The sequence below is a fragment of the Leucoraja erinacea genome, chromosome 16, assembly GCF_028641065.1.
Source record: "Leucoraja erinacea ecotype New England chromosome 16, Leri_hhj_1, whole genome shotgun sequence".
Taxonomy (NCBI): Eukaryota; Metazoa; Chordata; class Chondrichthyes; order Rajiformes; family Rajidae; genus Leucoraja; species Leucoraja erinaceus.
Window position 1 is genome coordinate 24,470,457 of NC_073392.1, and position 22,682 is coordinate 24,493,138.

General features: G+C 43.3%; 1 protein-coding gene across 5 annotated transcripts in view; it reads right to left on the reverse strand.

Moving 5' to 3' along the window:
• The window catches only part of usp19 (ubiquitin specific peptidase 19), a 98,696-nt gene that overhangs the window by 64,204 nt on the left and 11,810 nt on the right, over positions 1 to 22,682 (reverse strand). For all 5 annotated transcript variants that reach the window (XM_055647912.1, XM_055647910.1, XM_055647911.1 and 2 more), the window contains exons 3-8: positions 17,266 to 17,394; positions 14,621 to 14,757; positions 9,118 to 9,621; positions 6,314 to 6,674; positions 3,373 to 3,529; positions 551 to 622 (exon numbers count right to left, since the gene is read on the reverse strand). In XM_055647912.1, coding sequence (XP_055503887.1) covers positions 551 to 622; positions 3,373 to 3,529; positions 6,314 to 6,674; positions 9,118 to 9,621; positions 14,621 to 14,757; positions 17,266 to 17,394 — 1,360 coding nt within the window. The remainder of the gene's footprint in view (positions 1 to 550; positions 623 to 3,372; positions 3,530 to 6,313; positions 6,675 to 9,117; positions 9,622 to 14,620; positions 14,758 to 17,265; positions 17,395 to 22,682) is intronic.

Sequence of the window (22,682 nt, forward strand, 5' to 3'; positions counted from 1 at the left end):
CTGAAAACTGCCTGTTTATTCCTATTATCATCTAACCAATCTGCTAATTATGGTATTATCCTCAATGACAAACCCACTCAGTAAAGTGCAAACAGGTCACTGTTGGACCCATCAGCTCATCATTACACACATGTTACACACAAGAAGCTCCTCATACCCAAGACTCGTGAGAGCTGATCTTGGAGACTATGATGCGTAATTCAACTGAAATAAACCAAGACCGCTCCCCAAACGATCAAGTGATCAAATATCACTTGGCATGCTCAAGAACATTTTACATTTTTTAAACAAACAACCATATTAAGTTTGAAGAATGGTTTCGACCCGAAACGTTGCCCATTTCCATAGATGCTGTGTCACCCGCTGAGTTTCTCCAGCATTTTTGTCTGCCTTTGATTTTCCAGCATCTGTAATTCCTTCTTAAACCATATTAAGTTTTTTTTTTTTAAACAGGAGCTCTGCTATGACCCGCCAAATAACATATACCCCTCGAAGCTCTCGTGACCAATATGAAGTTCATGCCAAATATCTATAACACTACTGGTCTTACCGGACTTTAACCTGCCATTTGAAGATGGTGTTTGGTCCACAATCAGGGTGCATGCGCAGAAAGGGCTCGTGGCTTTAAAATATAATCAGAACATTCATGTAGAAAATAGTCTGTTTATTATGCAGTCACTGCACTGCACTATACACTGCAGCAATACTAGCTCAAATGAAGAGGCTAGACATTCTACTGAACGAAGCGTTAATGTACAGTACTCCTCCAAGGTATAAATAAGAATTCAGTATATATAAGCAGGTACATTTTGGTAGGACAAACTAGGTTAGGATTTGCACAGTAAATGACAAGGCCCTGGGTGTGCTGTTGAATAGAGAAATCAAGGAGTGCATTGTTGCATGAAGGTGACAACACAGGTGAACAGGGCGATGAATGCAGTGTTCGCACACTTGCCTTTATCAGTCAGGGTATAGTTTGGGAGTTGGGAAGTCACATTACAGCTGTGAGACCTTGGTAAATCCACATGTGGAGTTCTGGTTACCCCGTCATAGGAATGTCATCATTAAACTAGAAAGGATGCAACAACAACAAATAATTGGGCAATGTAACCAGCCCTGGAAGGCTTTGAGTTGTAAGGAGATGCTGCATCGGCTGGGTGGTTTTTTTCAACACTGATGCTGAGGGGTGACCTTGGCATATAAAATCATGTGGTGAAAGGATTAAGAAATAGCCACAGTCTCTCCTTCCCCCCCCCCCCCCCACCCCCTTATACAACAAGCTTCCCGAGGATGTAGTTGGGTAGGTACTATAACAAAAACAAAAAACATGTTTTAATTTTTTTTATTAGAAGTAAACATATTATCTATATATTACAAAAAGTCTGTTCCTGACCGGCTTTGGCCATCTGTGCTGCGATTTCGGAGAGAACGCCGCCACCTACGGCCGTCATTTTTGGCCACCTCGCTCAGAGCCCCCCTCCGCCGTATGTGTGCCGAGGATTTTTCCCGTCGATGAAATATGACAGAGATATTAAAGATTTTACAAAATTCCCCATTCTCTTTGCTGCCCCTGCTGGCGGCAGAGGGGAGGGACTATAAAACCAGGAAGAGGTGTGCCTCAATCAGTGTCTGCTAGCTGGAGGAAGGCAGAGGGTCATGTTTCTCTGAGCTGTGAATAACACTGAATACGTCTACTCAAATGTAAGTGTCCTTAGTGGTTCTAAAACGCTTGCAGAATGCGTCTATTGGTTCTAAAATGTTTGCAAAAAGTGTTAGAAGTTAGAACCATTTTATTGGTTCTAAAATGTTTGCAAAAAGTGTATTTTTTGGTTCTAAAATGTTTTTTAGGTTCTCCCCCCCTTTCCTCCCCCCCCCCCCCCCCCCCCATTTCCTCTCTCCTCTTCCCCCCCCCCTCTCCTCCTCACCCCCCTCTCCTCTCCCCCCCCCCCTCTCCTCACCCCCCCCCCCCCCCTCTCCTCACCTCTCCCTCCCCTCCTCCTCTCCCCCCTCCTCTCCCCCTTTCTCCCCCCCTCCTCTCCCCTTTCTCCCCCCCCCCTCCCCCACCCTCCATCCCCTAACCCCCTCCCCTCCACACCCCCTACCCTCTTCCCTCCACCCCCTCTCTCCCTCCCTGCTCCCCACCTCACCCCCCTCTCAGCACCCCTCTCTCTCCCCCTCCTCCCCTCCTCCCCCACCTTTCCCCCCTCACCCACCCTCCCTCTTATCCTCCTCTCCACCCCCCTATCCCTCTTGCCCCTCTCTCTGTGTCTCTGTCTCTCCCACTTCTCTCTCTGCCCTCACCCTCTACCCCCGCCCACCCCCCCGCCCCTCTCTAGATGTGACTGCAAGTTGGGGGCAATGCATGAGTAGATAGGGTGGTTATGGGGTAAAAGGAGCAAATTAATAATGTTAATATAGTATCAAGGGGGTAATTAGCATTAGTGCGGGGGGGAGATGGTTAGTGTGTGTGACGCTGCGTGCCTCCCCCCCCCACACAACTGCACGTTGGGGGAACAGACCCAACGGGTCTGCACTTGGTCTAGTAAAGTATAGTTACATATTATAGTAAAAAAAAACTTTTCATATACATCAGTCATACATTATCAACATTTTCAATTGTCGATTAATTCTGCTTCTATTTTTTTTTAATATATAGATAGAAAAAGAGAGAAAGAGAGAAAAAAGAGTTACAAATATCAAAAAAACAAAAAGGTGGAATGGATTACTTATAATATGTCATTGAAGGTAGATTCGTAGATTATAAAGTATAACTTTTCATCTACTCCCGAGTTCAAGTTTCAGTTGGATTTTCATGCTGGGCCAGTCTATCCCTTCAGATAATTAATGAATGGAGCCCATATTTTAATAAAAAGTTCTTGTTTGTCCATTAAGACAAGTCTAATTCTTTCTAGATGTAGGATCTCCGACATTTCCACAATCCACATTTTAATTGTGGGGGTTATAGGGCCTTTCCAAAATTTTAATATTCATTTTTTCCCGGTTATTATACTGTAGTCGAGGAAATTTCTTTGGCTTGTTGTGAGTGTTAAATTTAAAAGACTTTAAAAGGTTTAGAGAGATGTGGGTCAGGCGCAGGCAGGCGAGACTAGCTTGGTTAAGCAAAATGGTCGGCATGGAGAAGTTTGGCCAAAGGACCCGTTTCAATTCTGCATAGCTCAGTGACTACATAACTAGATTAAACTCAATTCCACTGTAGTGGGTCGGAGAATGCAATGAAAAAGTGACATTTTTTAAGTATATACCCCACAGAAATTGTATGTACCTTGTAAACCAAATTGAACTGAGTAAGCAGATAAAGTGAAATAGTGTTTCCTCTCTGCGAAATCTACAGATGACTAGACTGGACCTCACCTGGTCTGGAAAATGAGAGTAAAGTCTTGCTCCCGAAACAGCACCTTGGATGTGGATTTGCAGATCTCCTTCACATACACGTGTACCACCATGGTATCTGTGCCTTTCTCATACGAGTCATACTTTACTAATTTCAGATTCATGTAACCATCTGGTACTGCGGGATAAAACAAAGCATTCTTACAATTTTGGACCTTGTGCACAAATGTGTACAGTACGTACTACACATCGTAGAGGTTTGTGCTCAGTAACACATCTCTCAATTACATATTGGACACATACAGATTCTCATGATGACTATGGAATTCTAAGCAGAAAGACCATTCAGAAAAACTTGATTTTCAACTCCCTACTGAAATATCCACTGTTCCATTAATAACGACAGAGCTTCCACCTTTATTGGATTGCAGCAGAGTTTATTCCCAGTAGTGATCACTGCAGATGAGAAAGTCTACTGACATAGCTCTCCTGTTCACCTTTTACCACGACTGCTTCTTCTATACAATGTACTTGCGATTTACCATTTGTAAGCAGAAAACAAGCAGCAGAATCATTCGCCCTCTTGTGCTTGCGTTTTCTTTCAATAAGACCATGAACAAACTCTAGCAGCTCTATTTTCTTGCACAAACCCGTTATCTCTATTGATAACAATCTATTGATCTCTGCCTTGAAAATACTCAGTAACTGAAATTCCACATTTCTCGTTGGTGGAGAATTCCAAGATTCGTACAAAATCATGAGAGGAATAGTTCGGGGAGATGCATCGAGTCTCTTGCCCACAGTAGGGGAATCGATGACCAGAGGACATAGGTTCAAGGTGAAGGGGAAAAGATTTAATAGGAATCCGAGGGGTCACTTTTTCACACAAAGGGTGGGAGGTGTATGGAACAAGCTGCCAGAGGAGGTAGTTGAGGCTGTGATTATCCCATCATTTAAGAAACAGTTAAGACAAGTACATGGATAGGACAGGTTTGGAGGGATGTGGACCAAGCGCAGGCAAGTGGGACCAGTTTAGCTGTGACATTGTTGGCCGGTTTGGGCAATTTGGGCCGAAGTGCCTGTTTCCACACTGTATCACTCTATGACCTCTGGGTGAAAGTGTTACTTTTCATCTGTCCTGAATGCCTGATTTTGAGGCTGACCATTATTTCTTTGACCAGTGGAAGCATCAATCCCCACAAAGCACAAAGAAATGTGTACTTTTCAGTGAGATCAGGCTCATTCTTTTAAACTCTAGAATACTGACCCAGTAATCTCTCCATGTTTGACAACAACTCCTAAGTTGTCAAACATGTCTCAGTCTGAAGAAAAGGGTTTGATCCAAAATGTCACCCATTCCTATTCCTACTCTGAGATGCTGCCTGTCCCGCTGAATTACTCCAGCATTTAGAGTCTACCTTTGATTTAAACCAGCATCTGCAGTTCTTTCCTAAGTTGTAAAGATGGTTATGAATAAGGACAAGTTTGGACCATTGGGGAAAGGAAATTCTCAATTGGAGGGGGGAAATTATAACATTATCAAGCTTGGGAGAATAAACTGGGAGCAGCTGTACTTAGCCAAGTGCACATCTGATATGTGGGAATCATTTAAGGCTCAGCTGCATGGAGCTCAATAGGAGAATGTACAAATATGGCAAGGTAAGACAACCCTGGATGATGTAGAACATAGGAACAGGCCTTTTGGTCCACAATGTCTGTGCCAAATACGATACAAAATGACACTGCTTCCATCAGCATCCTTGGCAGCATGTTCCAGACCTCAGCACTGTGCAACAGAAAACCTGATTTGCACATCTTCTTTTAACCGCCCCTCTCAACTTAAAGCCTTGCCTTCTGGGGAAAAAGTTCTGACCGTCTACCCTATCTACGTCTCGCATTATTTTATATACTTCTATCAGGCCTTCTGAAGTCCCAGAGAAAATAATCCAAGTTTTCTCAACCTCACTTATAGCTAATACCCTCTAATCCAGACAGTTTACTGGAAAACATCTTCTGTACCTTCTCCAAATCCTTCCCATCCTTCCTGTAATAGGACAAGAAATGCATGCAATACTCCATATGCAACCTGACCAAAATTTTATAAGGTTGCAACATGTCTTCCTGACTGTTATACTCAATGCCCAGACCGATAAAGGCAAGCATACGTACGGTTTTCTCTGGTTTCCTCGCGCACTCCGAAGATGTACAGGTTTGTAGGTTAATTTGCTTGGTAAAATTGTAAATTGTGCCGAGTATGTGTAGGATAGTGTTTTAGTGTACAGGGATTGTTGATGGGCCGAAGACTTGGTAGGCCGAAGGGCCTGTTTCCGTGCTGTATTTCTAAACTAAACCTTGCATGTGCCCGGTTTAAACTCCATCTGCCATTTTGATGTCCATATCAGTGGACAACATTTGTCCATATCAGATGGACAACATTTAAGATCATAAGTGATAGGAATAGAATTAGGCCATTTCGGCCCATCAAGTCTACTCTGCCATTCAATCATGGCTGATCTACCTCTCCCTCCCAACCCCATTATCCTGCCTTCTCCCCATAACCCCTGACACTCATAAATTTGAATCTGAGAGACGAGATTTCTTCATTTAGAGGGACGGAAAGCAGTGAAACTCACATTAGTCTAGCTCATTTCTCCTTGTTTGAGAATCGTGCCCTCTCTAGGATCAAATTGGTGTGCCTTTGCTGCACTTCCCCCAGCAGAAAGTATGCTTTCTTAGACAAGGAGACCAAAATGGGACATTATCCTGCAGGGTATTATGAAGGCCTAATATAACTGTAGCCGACACCTTGTCTCAATACTTAAAGGTTCTTGCTATGAAGGCCAGTCCTAGCAGAAATGCAAAGCAGTGCAGGAAGCCAGCAGATGGAAGCTTTTTATTTGTAGCTTCTTTACCTCACACCTCCAAATAGTATTTAATTTTAAAAGGTACATTAGTTACTTACCTTCAACCTTTTCCTCAGCATGGTTTTCCTTCACCTGGCTGGTCTCTTCCACAGATGCTGGAGAGGGCACCGTGGTGTCCTCATCAGAGCTTCCTGATGGGAGCTGCTCTCCAGTCAGTTGTTTAGTGGGCCCCATTTGGTTCCCGGCAGATGTGTCAGAGTTCTCAGTTACAAAACAACTTTGAGTAACAGTTTCTTCCACGGTTACATCTGCAACCTCAAGCCAGCCTCCAATAGATTCCGGAGCGTTCGGTTCAGTCTCACTCACTATCTGATCCATAGGAACATTGACATCTGAAGACTGTGCAGCATTCATATCTTGGTTCTCAGGAAGCAGTTTCTCCTTCTCAGTTACTTCCAGCTGTTGGAAAGAGAATACAAGCATTAGTATCATGGAGAATCCACGGGATCCCCATTCACTAACATAACAGGCCTGACACAGGAGACGAACACAGCCAAAGTGTAGGATTGAATTTTTTGAAGAAGTAAATCAAGAAGGTTGAGGAGGGCAAGGCCATTGACATTGTTTATATGGACCAGAAAGGCCTTTGATAAGTTCTGCATGGTCAGCTGCTCTAGAAGGTTACAGCGCATGGGATCTAGGAAGAGGTAGCTAACAAGATATAGAATTGGCTTTAAGGTAAGAAGCAGTCTGGTGGAGGAAGGCCATTGGTCAAACTGGAGGCATGTGGGACAATCTGATAGATGCGGATAAAAGCATGAAGGGAACAGAAAGTGCTAATACATCATCTTTTTGCCAGGGTAGGGAAATCATGATCTAGCCTAGCGGACACAAGTTCAAGGTGAGATGAGAAAGAGTTGGCAGGAGCCAAAGGGGCAATTTTGTTTCCACACAAACAGTGGTGGACATATGGAATGTGCTGCCAGAGGAAATAGTTAAGGCAGGTCCAATAACAACATATAAAAGACATTCAGACAGATACATGGATAGATTAAGGTTTAGAGGGATATGGGCCAAATGCAGGTAGATGGGACAAACTTACAATGCCCTCAATAATGTTTGGGACAAAGACCCATCATTCATTTATTTGCCTCTGTACAGAGAAAAAAATCACATGTGGTTACAGTGCACATTGTCAGATTTTAATAAAGGCCATTTTTGTACATTTTGGTTTCACCATGTAGAAATTACAGCTGTGTTTATACATATCCCCCCCCCCCCCCGCCCATTTCAGGGCACCATAATGTTTGGGACACATGGATTCACAGGTGTTTATAATTGCTCAGGCGTGTTTAATTGCCTCCTTAATGCAGGTATAAGAGAGCTCTCAGCACCTAGTCTTTCCATTACCTTTGGAAACTTTTATTGCTGTTTATCAGCCATGATCACAATGAATGGCGGTGCTGACTCGAAGGGCTGAATGGCCTCCTCCTGCACCTATTTTCTATCAACATGAGGACCAAAGTTGTGCCAATGAAAGTCAAAGAAGCCATTATGGGACTGAGAAACACAAATTAAACTTTTAGAGACATCAGCCAAACCTTCGGCTTACCAATATCAACTATTTGGAACATCATTAAGAAGAAAGAGAGCACTAGTGAGCTTACTAATCGCAAAGGGACTGGCAAGCCAAGGTAGCAGGCCTGGCTGATGACAGAAGAATTCTCTCTATAATAAAGAAAAATCCTCAAACACCTGTCCAACAGATCAGAAACACTCTTCGGGAGTCAGGTGTGGATTTCTCAATGACCTCTGTCTGCAGAAGACCTCATGAACAGAAATAGAGGCTACACTGCAAGATGCAAACCACTGGTTAGCCGTAAAAATAGGATGGCCCAGTTACAGTTTGCCAAGAAGTGCTTAAAAGAGCAACCATAGTTCTGGAAAAAGGTCTTGTGGACAGATGAGACGAAGATTAACTTATATCAGAGTGATGGCAAGAGCCAAGTATGGAGGAGGGAAATAAGAACAGCCCAAGATCCAAAGCATACCATCTTATCTGTGAAATACAGTGGTGGTGGTGATGTTATGGACTGGGCGTGTATGTTTGCTGAAAGTACTGACTCACTTATCTTCATTGATGATAGAATTGCTGATGGTAGTAGCATAATTAATTATGAAAAGTATAGACACACCCTATCTGCTCAAGTTCAAACAAATGCCTCAAAACTCATTGGCCGGCGATTCATTCTACAGCAAGACAATGATCCCAAACATACTGCAAAAGCAACAAAGGAGTTTTTCCAAAGCTAATAAAATGGTCAATTCTTGAGTGGCCAAGTCACTCACCCGATCTGAACCCAATTGAACATGCCGTTTACATGCTGAAGAGAAAACTGAAGAGGACTAGCCCCCAAAACAAGCATAAACTAAAGATGGCTGCAATACAGGTCTGGCAGAGCATCACCAGAGAAGACGCCCAGCAACTGGTGATGTCCATGAATCACAGACTTCAAGCAGTCATTGCATGCAAAGGATATGCAACAAAATACTAAACATGACTACTTTCATTGACATGACATTGCTGTGCCCTGAACATTCTGGTGCCCTGAAATTGGGGGGGGGGGGGGCTTACGTATAAACACTGCTGTAATTTCTACATGGTGAAACAAAAATGTATAAAATTGCCTTTATTAAAATCTGACAATGTGCACTTTAACCACATGCGATTGTTCCTATTACAAATCTCAAATTGTGGAGTACAGAGGCAAATAAATAAATGGTGGGTCTTTGTCCCAAACATCATGGAGGGCACTATAGATGCGGCATTTTGGTTGGCATGGACTGAGATTGGCTGAAGGGCCTGTTTCGTGCTGTATGACTATGATTTAGAAAAATGTACCTCGGCTTTCTCAGTCGATGCTTGCCTCACATTCATTTCACTTTTGTCTTCCATGTGCCAATCTCCCTGGGGACCACGGCCGTTCTTCTTCACCTTAGCCTCAACCGTGGCATCCAATAATCCTCCATCAGAATCACTTACAATGAGTTCATCCTCCGGGCTTTTTGGACCCTCTGCAGGTTTTTGAAAACAAGCGGGATCAGTTTCTTCGCTGGACTTGACACAGACAGGTTGTGACACAATGGGCTCCTGGATATCTCGAGTGTTATTCAGAGTCTTGCACTGACTGGTCCGTTTCATCCCAGGTTCAGGCGGGGACTCTGTCTTTCCTGGAGCTTTCACCTTGATGGGGCGCTTAATTCCGCGCTCTGCTTTCGCTTTCCTTTCTGCGATGTCAGATAATTTTCCTGATTTTTCCACTTCGATATTTTCGCTGGGCAAAACCTTTTCCTTCCCAACATCTTTTGGTGGAATAACTATGGGCTGCCCTTTATTTTTCTTCTTCTGCAACAGCAATGAAATCAACGTCAGTCAGTTGAAAAGCTGCACCTTTGAAGCGCATTTTACAGAATTGCAGAATCGAACAGTGCAGGCAACTCGATCCGCTGTCTCTGCGTGGATTCTGAATGGCCTCTCTGATTGGTCTTACTCTCTGCATTATCCCCAATAGACCTACAATGCTTTGTTCAAATACATATCCAATTCCCTTTTCAAAATTGCTATTGAACTTGCCGCGCACCCCCCTGCTATACAATACAGAAAAAATCCATAATTAACCATTTGAAAAAACTAATTTATTTTATACATTATTCAAATATTTCAACAGGTCCATTGCTCTTGGAAATATCTGCATGCAATCATGGAAGCAATGGCTTGGTCTCGTCAGGCCGCAGTGGATGACACTCGATCAGAGCTGTGAGATCGGAGATAAGCGATCTACCAGATAAGTAAGAGATGAGTAAACAAAAACACTCTAGCGTTGGCAGACAATCCTACCTTCTGCGAATCTTCTAACTGATTGGCCCTCACTTCCTCCTGCACAAGGCACTCGGCACATCATGTCATAATTAATATAACAACCAAGCTCGCCATTAAATAAACTGTAGGGAACCCACAGGCTGAAGTATTGGAGAGAAGAACACTATAGATACCCCAAAAACACAGGTAATCTAAGAATAGTGCAAATCACATTAATATGCAAGGAACAAAAGTTGCAAATAGCTTATTGTTAAAATAGTCACATTTACTTTTGAGCATTGCTGTCCTAACTTCTCAAATACAAGTCTGACAATGGGTCTAGATCCCAAATGTCACCTATTGATTTTCTTCGTAGGTGCTGCCTGATCCGCCGAGTTACTTCAGGATTTTGTGTTTAACTTTAGAGTAAACCAGCATCTGCAATTCATTTTTTATTACAAGTCTCTCTTCACTAGTCAAAGCCACACTTTCCTTTGCAGGTGTCTGAATACACGTACTCTCTGGTTCTCAGATACAATGCTGCTTGCTGTGTGAATAAACTTCAATGCACTTACCTTTTAACTGGACCACTGTGTCTGAAGATATGCCCTTACCATAATTAATGAATTCATGTCTACACTTGGGAGTATTCTCTAGAGATGCCTTCTTACTTTGACACAGAAGCCTTTGAAACATCACATGACCAACCAGCTATACAGTAAATCAGTTGCTGGTTAATCAAGAAGCCCACTTGTAAATGTTTCACTGTGGTGGCAAATGAAGCAGAATAAAAATAGCACAGTAATCCCATCTAGTCAGCAAAGCAAGTAAAGGCAATGCTCAGAATAGAACTCAGGTAAACAGAGCAGGAGGAAAACAGTCTGACTCCAAGACACTAGACCACAACTCGTAAAGAGTTGTGGATGTAGCCCAGCCCACCGTGCAATCACAACCCCCATCTATACTTCACGCTGCCTCACAAACAGCCAACATAATCAAGGACCACTCACACCACAGGCATTTCTTGCTCTCCCACTGCACAGAAGATACAAAATCTGAAAGCAAGCCCCACCAGATTCTGGAACAGCTTCTTCCCCGCTGTTATCAGATTACTAAACAGTCCTCCCATGAACTAGTGTAGTCCTAATCTCCCAAAGTACTTCATTGCGGCCCATGGACCTTTCCTCGGGATCTGTAAATCTGCAATGCTGTGCAACCATATTCTGCACTCTTGCACATTTCTCTTTGCTCTACCGTCTGGACACGTGTGTGGCTTGATGCGACTCGTGTACAGCATGATCTGACTTAGTTGGATAGCACGCAAACAAAAGCTTATCTCAGTACTCAAAAGGCGCTTCACCATCTCAGTACGAATGACAATAATAAATCAATAAGGCCGTCGCTGTGAGGACGCAGCAGGGAAAGACAACGTGTGCAGAGAACATACAGGGTTCATGGGTGCCTCCGTTAATCTGGCATATTGCAAACAATGTGGTAAGAGAAAACATGGATGGATATCCAGAGGGTTGTTTATCCTTCTTGATCACTAACCAGTGGTTCTTGTGATCACATGCACAGGTGGGCATTGCATGCCAATGTCACCCGAGGTTGGCTGTGAAAAAGGGCAGCTGGCTGCAATAGGCAAGCAACCAGTGACTGCATCGCAGATGTGAGTCTTTAAAAGAGCCACCCAATTAAACTCACTCCCTTCTTTCTTCAAAGACCTGCAGTTTGTTTTATTCCTTTTTAAGAATTGCAGAATATTTTGTCAAATCACGACTCATTTTGCTTGGTTTTACAAATGACTGAATTTGTGCCCTTTGGTAATAGACCCTCCTTCCAACAAGAACATTTCATTCCATTAGATGAAGGTTGTGAAGACTGTCATGGTTAACTAGTTATTCCAAACTCAATGTACGCCAACAAGCAGCCCAGGTTGCTTTCCCATTAGTGGGAACCAAAAATATGTTGACAATGAATGGACCCAGGAGACCTGTCAAGAATCAGTATAACATGAGGGCAACACAGTGGTGCACCTGGAAATGCTGCTGCCTCACAGCACCAGAGACCAGGTTCAATCCTGACCTCGGGTGCTGTCTGTGTGTAGTTTCCACGTTCTCCCCGTGACCGCATGCGTTTTCTTCGTGTGCTCTCACATCCCAAAGACGTGTGGGTTTGGAGGCTGTTGGCCTCTATAAAATGAACCTGGTGTAGAGAGTGGATGTAAAAGTGGGGAACATAGAACTAGTATAAATAGGTGATCAAAAATAGAACGAAGGGCCTGTTTTCATGCTGCATCTTTCAATTAATCAAACTCGAGGAACATCTGACAAACCACCCAAGGTTGCTTTCCTGGAGTGTTCATTTTAAAATATTACTGGGAACAGAGACTAACGATAATGAATGGATGCAAAAAACCTGACAAGAATCAGTAGAATATATGTTTATGAGAAGCAGACCAGGACTGTTCCTCATTCTGTACTTGGCACTGACCAAATATGCCTTTAAAGAGTAATTTGAATATTGGTCACAATATACTGAACATGAGGGGAGAGTCTGATGAAAGGTCCCGACCTAAAGCATCGTCTGTCCGTTACCTCCACAGATACTGTCTGACCAGCCGAGTTCTTCTAGCACCTTGAGTTTTCCTCAGGATTCCAACATCTGTAGTTGCTTGTGTCTACACTGAACACCTGATTCATACAAATCAGTGGAGACATCGAACACCCACAATGTTTGCTGGTAGACACAAATTGCTGGAGTAACTCAGCGGGACAGGCAGCATCTCTGGAGAGAAGGAATGGGTGATGTTTCGGGTCAAGACCCTTCTTCAGACACACAATATCTCCGACACACAATGTTTGCCGATTGTGTTTCCATTCCGAAACCTAGTGTTTTTTTAAATAGCATTTTCAGGAGGTACATGGCATCATTAATCCATCACTAATTAGCTGGAGGGTGGTGTGGAACAAATACAGGCCAAGAACAATAAAGATTGGTCATAATGGGCTGATTCCAATGCACAGCAGGAACCTGTGGAAGAGCTGTCGTGACCTGCTAATACTTTGCACAAGAAATCAATCTGATTGCTGTCACAGGACTAAAATCTTTTTAAAGCCAATACGGTCAGTTAATGTTTGAAATTCTCTGTGGCAGCTCCATTTCGCAAATGCATAACTTTACCATTTCAAGCCAGGAAATCTTGTAGTTCTAATATTAGATGAGTATTGAAGTAAAGTCACCAGTCATAGTTTGGGATGAAAATGCAACCTCTCCTTCAAGAAAAGCAAAAGCTTGGATCGTCTGAAGATGGGCCACTGACCCGAAACATCGCCTTTTATTTCCCTCCACACGTGTTCCTCCTGCTGAGTTTCTCCAGCACATTTGCTCAAGATTCCAGCATCTGCAGTCTTGTGTCTCCAAAGCAGGAACAAAACTAAAAGCAGAAAAAAAAACTACTGTGCCTTTCTTTCACAATCTCAAGATACTCTGGGAAACCTTGCAGTCATTGGGCAGTGTGTTGTAATCATGATGGCAAGGATAGAGATATGACAGATCGGCTATGCAAAACAAGCTCCCACAAACAAACACAAACATAACAAATCAACCCGTTTTCTTGAAAGGCAAAACATATGAGACAAGTGGATATTTTTCAGGATGCAATGAGTAGTGTTGCCCAGTTCAGGTCTTGGCCTCAGTAACTTGTTATTAATGATTTGGAGAGGGGGGGGGGGGGGAAGAAGAAGAGAATATAAGGTGTTCAGATTTGCTGATGGTGTGAAATGGTTGGAAGGGGAAACGACAATCAAGATACTGAGATTCTGCAAAAGGGCATTGAGTGAGCGAGGACAAAAACTTGTCAAATGGATTTACCGCGCACAAAACACAAGTTAGCAGGCAGATGCAGCAATAGTTAAGACGACACAGGGTTGGGGTTGAGAAATAGGGAAGCTTTACTATAATTGACAGTCGGCATAGACTTGGTGGGCCGAAGGGGCAATTTCCATGCTGTAACTCGAAACAAATATGAACAATTGTACAGTGCTTACAGTGTCACATCTGGAGCACTGTAGGCAGTTTTGGTCCCCTTTCCCTAGAAAGGATAGATCAGCATTCACAGTACAAAGGATATCCACTAGGCTATTTTCTGGAATGTGAGCATTGTCCTAAATAGGTTGGATCTGTTTAAATGGAGTTTAGGAAAATGAGGCACACTCTTATTGATATCTACAGACAGTTAGGGAACTTGTTAGGTGGATGTCAAAATGATGCGAGATGCAAAACTTTGGTACTTAGAAATTCTTTTTTGCAGAAGGCGACACATCTCTGGAATTCTCTGCCACAGAGTGCTCTGGAGGTTACTTCATGGAAGAACACCATCTTCAAATACATCTTGGACAGCCAATAAAAAATGGTCTTTCTAGCCATGCTTCCGTGCAAGGGAAGAACACCAAAGGCCATTTGGCCCAGTCACGTGCGAAGGCCTCGAAGAACAATTCAGAGAGAAATAACAACAGCTGTAACACATGTTGGTAATTTACTATACCATGAGAGATGACCACGTGTGCAGCGGAATCTTCTTTGGCATTACAAGCTGGAGGATGTTTCCCTTCTCTTTGTACTGCAGCTTACTGCACGAGCTCTCAATCTCTTCATGGAATTGACAACTCCACTGGCGTCCATCTATGTTAAAGTGCCACAAGAAAAAATACAAGATTAAATGAAAAATTGGAAGCGTTTTGTTTTAGAAAGAATACGTATAATCAAGAGTAGTCTGTGAATTTCTCTGCCCTGGCAACCTACTCCTTTCCTCATTTCCGTTCAGGGAACTATGGTTTTATATTAATGTTAAATTATTTAAAAGTCAATAGACATTATGTGCAGGAGTAGGCCATTCGGTCCTTCGAGCCAGCACCGCGATTCAGTGATCATCCACATTCAGTACCCCTTTCCTGCCTTCTCACGATATCCCCTCACACCGCTATCTTTAAGAGCTCTATCTAACTCTCTCTTGAACGCATCCAGAGGATTGGCCTCCACTGCCTTCCGAGGCAGAGAATTCCACAGATTCACAACTCTCTGGGTAAAAATGTTTTTCCTCATCTCCGTTCTAAATGGCCTACCCTTTATTTTTAGACTGTGTCCCCTGGTTCTGGACTCCCCCAACATCGGGAACATTTTTCCTGCCTCTAGCGTGTCCCATCCCTTAATAATCTTATATGTTTCAATAAGATCACTTCTCATCCTTCTAAATACCACAGTATACAAGCCCAGCTGCTCCATTCTATAAACATAGGACAGTCCCGCCATCCCGGGAATTAACCTAGTGAACCTACGCTGCACTCGCTCAATAGCAAGAATGTCCTTCCTCAAATTAGGAGACCAAAACTGCACACAATACTCCAGGTGTGGTCTCACTAGGGCCCTGTACAACTGCAGAATTACCTCTTTGCTCCTCTTGTTATGAAGGCCAACAAGCCATTAGCTTTCTTCACTGCCTGCTGTACCTGCATGCTTACTTTCAGTGAGTGATGAACAAGGACCCTGAGATCTCTTTGCACTTCCCCCTTTCCCAACTTGATACCATTCAGTTAATAATCTGCCTTCCTGTTTTTGCCATAAAAGTGGATAACATCACATTTATCCACATTAAACTGCATCCGCCCACTCACCCAACCTGTTCCAGCACCGAGTCTTGCTGGACCCCACTACTCACTGCCTGACATTCTGAAAGGGACTCATTAATCCTTACTCTTAAATTTCCTGTCTGCCAACCAGTTTTCTATCCATGTCAGTACCCTATCCCCAATACCATGTGCTCTAATTTTGCCCACTAATCTCCTATGTGAGACAGAATGTACAATTTATAATTATTTTAAGCCTCCTTCAACACCACACAGTCTGATGGCTACAATCAAGGTAAGCACAAAGGTAATCCAGCAAAAAGACAAAGCACCTGATTGCAAAAGCTCCAATAGATATACAAACAAAAGTCTGACGAGTTAATGTGGGTGCCTTTCAGACTGAAGCAAGAACAATTACAATGAGCAATGAGGAAATGGCAGAGAAATTAAGCAAATATTCTGTTGTCTTCACAGTTAAAAACAAAAAAATGTCACAGCAACAGGTCTAGTGAGTAAACTGAAATAAATTTGCATTAGTTAAAAACATACAGAAAAGTAATCATTTTGAAAGGCAATAATCTGAACTCCAAGGTTTTTCTCTGAAACAAGTAGCCGACATGTGGAACCTTGTCACTTCTACCTCATGTGCAGTTAATAAAATCTGTCCTAACCCAGAAACCTCCTCCATTGCTTCCATTTGCTTACGGTATGATAGGTCCCATCCTGTTCTCGGGATTTATTCCCCCTAATGTGCTCCAAGATTTCTAACACATCCTCTTCCCCGTTACAGATGAGCGTCTCCCTTAACTTTCTGGTCACCGCGTCCTTCTCCCTGGTGAATAGTATTCATTTAGGATCTTTCTCCTGGCTCCACGCACACTTTAATTCGTTGAACCCAGAGGGGATTTAGTCCTTCATTAGTCACACTCTGGCCTCTAATAAACACACACAATATTTGGACTAGCCTTAATTTGATTTGCCATTCCAAGTCATTCCATGGCCCCTTTTGGCCTCTTGATTTCTTTAACTTCTTTCCTATACCTTCTATAAAGCACCTGGCTTAGATACCAATCTCCCTTAACTACGACGATCAGAAAGGGACTATAAGAGAGAGGTTTACCAATTAGCCAACCATTGTGAAATAGTACTGTGCACCTGAATGATCTGAGAGCTTACCCAGAGTCCAGGAATTAGTGGCTTGGTTAGTGTTGGTAGTAGGGTGTTGATATGGAAATAAACCATGGACCTCCAGATACTATATGTCATACAACAGCACCTTGACAGTGGCTTGATGACAATATTGGATCGGATGAAACAGCACGCTGAAGTAACGGGAGTGGAGTTAATGACTGGCTGCCCCAGAGGCTGGGGTCTGGAAGTGCAGTGAAGACTCGGGATATGATTTGAAGAAAAAAAAATTAGATGCAGAGGAATTTTAAAAGGCATTCTGGAGAGAATGCAATGAGGAGTCTGTTACTACACACGCTGCAACCATGTCCCAAGGGTGCTCCTTGCTGTGAAACTTAAATTAGTAACAGCAATAATGTTCCCATGATGTCTCACTCACCTGGCAGTGTAATTACACAGTCAGAGTCTGTGAAAGCTGCATCAATCTCATCAACCTTTAGGCCCCCCTCTCCTGGCTTCAACTTCACAATAACCTCATCAGCATTCTGTTTCCAGTCGACAAACAGATCTGCAAGACAAATCAGAACCACTGTAAACGTAGGGCCTGTGAGGAGTTAATCACATTTCAGTCACGTTAGTTTGAAGTTGCCACTTTCAATTGCAACAAACCCATTAAACATAGTGGTACATCATCCCAACATTATCAAATATCAAAATTGAATAATACAATAATCACAATAATTATCAGTCTAGTGTTCCCTTTTCAGCTGATCGACTTACTGGTGAGATCATTCAAAAGCAAAACTTCCTGCATTAGTATACAAACCCGACACCAATAATCAATTTGTCCTGAGCAGTGCAAGTGGGCAAGTCAGAAGCAAACTGAAGTAAAGGAGGGGATTAACAATGAGCACAAGCCCAAACCCACTTCTCCACCATCACCGTGCAACAACCAAAATAGTAAATGGAAACTGGTGTTTGATGACAAACACAAAGTTGGTATTTGAGAACAACCCTGTATATATTCAGGCCATATCTTTGATCATGGTGATGGAGCATGATGCCAGATGCTTATCCAATTGTTCACTATCCAAAGGAAGAATGGTCTTTGATATTTAAACTAAAACTTCAGAGTTCACTTCCCACAAGGCTATGGAGGCTTGGCCATAGAACAGAACAAGGCAACACAGGAACAGGCCTTTTGGCCCATCATGATTTCCAGCAGATTTGTCAAATATAACTTCTTTAAATCTATGTTACTCTGCTCAATCTATTATTTCATTTATGGTGTTCTGTTACTATATCATTCATCATCATTTGCAGGATCTTTCCTATCACTGACATTAGACTGATAGGTGCAGTAGTTCTCCATTTTCTGTTTTCCTCTGTTCTTTTTAAACATCAGGGTCACATTTGATACCCTCCAAACCACAGAAACATTTCCAGAATCTATAGACCACGACCAATTTCTCATCCTGAAGCAGGGTCTGGACCAAAACATCAACAATCCCTTTTTGTTTCCACAGATGCTGCTTGACTGCTGACATCTTCTTCATGTGGTAACTCAAATTTCACTGTACCTTAGTTGGTTAAATGACAATAAACGCGAACTTGAACTTGAAGTGCCACAAACATTGAATGATATTCTTGATATATAATGAATATAACGATATATAATAAAGCTGTGTATTTCAGATAACAGGTTCTGTAATTTATAGAACAATTGCAGGTTCACTGCTACTCAATGTAATGGGATTAGGAGGGGATAAAATGAATACATTCAGCATTGAACATGTGGAGAATGTCTAAATCTTGGGTACCAGACTGCTTCCTACAGTTCTGGGCAGTGTACCTTAGAGAACATTGAGCTTGCAAGGAGCACACCACATATTCCCAGAATGTTATCAGCACTCACAGGATCTATTACTTAACTTCAGAAATTATGTACATTAGGATAAAAACAGAAAATGTTGGAAACACTCAGGAGATCAGGCAGCCTGTGGAAAGAGACACAAAGTGTCAGAGTAACTCAGTGGGTCAGGCAGCATCTCTGGAGAAAGTGGATTGGTGGTGTTTCAGGTCAAGGCCCCTCTTAAGAAAGATAAATAGATAAAGTTTCAGTTTCATGACCCTTCATCAGAACTGTTTCCCCCCCCCATTTCGGCAGTTCTTTGATTTTCTTATTAAGCTTTTATTCCCTGCACAAGAAATGGTCAAAGGGTAATTTAATGAAGGATTTTAGAATTTTGAAAGGAGTTTACAAGTCAAAGGTTTCTGATGAGGGGCAGTTTACAGGGAAAACCCAATCTGATGGACTTTATTAAATGTTGTCACCAATTTTAACAAAGAATATAAACTCCGGGAACAGGCGGAAATGTTTATGCTGTAGTTATATTCCACTCAAATCTGCTCAAGTTATTGCACAGCATACTTTTCTACATTTCCTTTGTTCCCTTGCACCTGTTGATCCAGTTTTACCTCGTGTTACCGCAGCAAGTGCCTCAACCAAATCCCTTACTATATTTAGAAACAAGGAAATACAGATGCTTGTTTACAAGACACTGGAGTAACTCAGCATCTCAGGAGAACATACGTGATGTTTGGGGTCAGGACCCTTGTTCAGTTGATCAGAGTCTGAGGAAAATGTGACCTATCCATGTTCTCCAGAGATGCTGCCTGACTCGCTGAGTAACTCCAGCACTGTGCATCTTCCCTTCCTATAATTACTATTATCTTCAACAAGGCTTAGTTTTCGTCTTCTTCCAGATAACTCTACTAAAATGAAAAGAAAATGCCATCGCTAAGTAACCACTATGTTTTGATCTCCTACTTGGAAACCAGAAGTCAACATGAACTGGTAATGCTGCATATTCTGATTTCAGGCATGGGGCAGTCACCAACACTACATACAGGAAGCGTATTGGAAGCCAGCCGGCTCAACATTAAACATCAACCAAGTCATATCTAGACTTAGAACCAACAGAAAAATACAGAGTTCAGTTTTTAAGATGTATCTCATTCTTCAAATTTTCAAAGCTGGGATGCAGATCTCTACAGGCAGGCCAAGTACAAGCTGAGAAGAGGAATCAGAGCTGCCAAGGAAAGGTACTCTGAGAGGATGAGGTGCAAGTTCTCAGCTAATGACTCATCTTCAGTGTGGAAGGGCTTGCAAGAAATCACCAACTACAAGAGGAAAACCCCTCGCTCCTTGGACAATCGTTAGCTGACCAACGACCTGAACGGGTTCTAATGCAGGTTCGATAGACAGAAACATAACCCCGGTATCCCCTCCTTCCCTCCCCCACCCACTCCTCCCCAATCACCACTTACAGCCTGATTCCAATCTGCAAATATTGACTCGTCCACTATCCTTGCTGCCCAACATCAGTCTGGCCACTTCTCCATCACTAACAATAGCAATTGAGGAGGTGGAAAAGTTATTCAGTACAGAACAAAAGGAAATCTCTAGGATCGGGCAATGTTTCCCCCTCTACCCTCAAGGTCTGTGCCGAACAACTGGCACCAGCCTACACAGACATTTTCAACCAGTCCCTGTAAACCTGCACTGTCCCGGCCTGCTTCAAAGTCTCCACTATTGTTCCCGTACCCAAAAGCCAAGGATTACTGGTCTTAATGTCGCACTGACCTCTGTAACCATGAAGACCCTTGAAAGACATGCTGGCCCACCTGAAAAATATCATGAACCCCTGCTGGACCCCATGCAGTTTGCATACCAGGCCAATAGATCAGTGGATGACGCAGTCAACCTGGGCCTGCACTAGACCGCCAGGAGACCTATGCAAGGATTTTGTTTGTGGTTTTAGCTCTGCATTCAACACCATTATGCCAGAGCTACTACACTCTAAACTCCCAGTTGAAGTGGATCACCAATTTTCTGATAGAGAGGAAGTGGCACATGAGGCTGGGAAAGTACATCTTGGACCTGCTGTCCCTCAGCATAGGAGCACCGCAAGGCTGCGTACTCCCCCCTCTACACCAATGACTGCACCTCCACTGACTCCTCTGTGAAGCTTCTCAAGTTTGCAGACGACACAACACCGATTGGATTGATCCAGGATGGGGAGGAATATGCCTACAGACAGGAAGTGACACAGCTGGCGTCCTGGTGCCATCGCAACAACCTGGAGCTCAATGCTCTTAAGACAGTGGAATTGATGGCAGACTTTAGGAGAGCTCCCCCTCCCCTCCCCCCACTCACCATCAACTACATCACAGTCACATCTGTGGAGTTATTTAAGTTACTTGGAACCATCTTCTCCAGGGACCTTAAATGGGAAGCCACCATCTTTTCCACAGTCTAAAAGGCCCAACAGAGGATGTACTTCCTGCGGCAGCTGAGAAAACACAATCTGCCACAGGCAATGATGGTCCAGTTTTATACTGTCATCACAGAGTCTGTCCCCACCTTCTCTATCATGGTTTGGTTTGGCTCAGCCACCAAGCATGACATCCAGAGGCTGCAGCGCATCATTCGATCAGCCGAGATGGTTGTTGGCTGCCCCCCATCGACGAACTGTACACTGCAAGGGCCAGGAGGCGAGCGAGTAAGATCATCTCTGACCCCTCTCACCCTGGTCGCAAACTCTTTGAAGCACTTCCCTCTGGAAGGTGACTCCGGACTGTCAAAGCAGACATAAAAACAGCTTTTTTTCCCACGAGCAGTATCTCTACTCAACAGTCAAAAGTCTGTAGCCTCCTTTTGCTCTGGTATTTAATTTAATTCTTCACATGTTTAAATTATGTTTAATTTTAATTGTCTACAGTATATCGTGTTGTTGCTTGCAAGCAAATAACCAAGGCAAATTCCTTGTATGTATACATACTTGGCTAATAAAATTTATTCAAGTCAATTCAATTTTCTAATTCACCAAGAAATCAATTTTCTACATGACTGCCCTAAAAATGATCAAATTCCCCACTCTACACAGTCAGAGACATAGAGCATTCCCTGGCATTCCAGACTTCATCAACTTCACCACCAATTTTCATCCTGCACTCAAGTTTACTTGGACCATCTATGACATCTCCCTCCCCTTTCTTGTTCACAGTCTCCTTCACAAGAAATAGACTATAGACTGACGTCCATTACAAACCCACTGACTCCCACAACTATACACTTCTTCCCACCCTGCTTCCTGCAAAGACTCTATCCTCCTACTCCCAATTCCTCCGTCTACGCCGCAAGTGCGCCCAAGTGGAGGTGCTCCACTCTAGAGCACCCGAGATGTCGTCATTCTTATGGGAACAGGAGCTCCCCTCTCCCATCATAGATGAGGCCCTCACTAGTGTCTCCTCGGTACCCCACAACTCTGCCCTTGCTTCCCCTCCCCCTAGTCTCAACAGAGTCCCCTAGTCCTTACATTCCACCCCATCAGCCGTCGAATACAACACCTAATTCTCCGTCACCTCCAATGGGATCCCACCACTAGCCACATTTTCCCCATCTCCACCCCTTTCCGCCTTCCGCAGAGACCGTTCCCTCTGCAACTCCTTGGTTAACTCATCCCTTCCCACTAAAACCACCCCCTCCCCCAGGTACCATTACCTGCAACCACAGATGATGTAACACCCAACACAATACCGCCTCAATACTTGACTCTGTCCAGGGACCCCGACAATCCTTCAAGGTTAGGCAGAGGTTCACTTGCGCCTCCTCCAACCTCATCTACTGTATCCATTGTTCAAGATGTGGACTTTTATACATTGGCGAGACCAAATGCAGACTGGGCAATCGTTTCGCGGAACACCTTTGCTCAGCCCGAGTGAACCAACCCGATCTCCCGGTTGCAGACACTTTAATTCTGCTTCCCATTCCTACACAGATCTTTCCGTCCT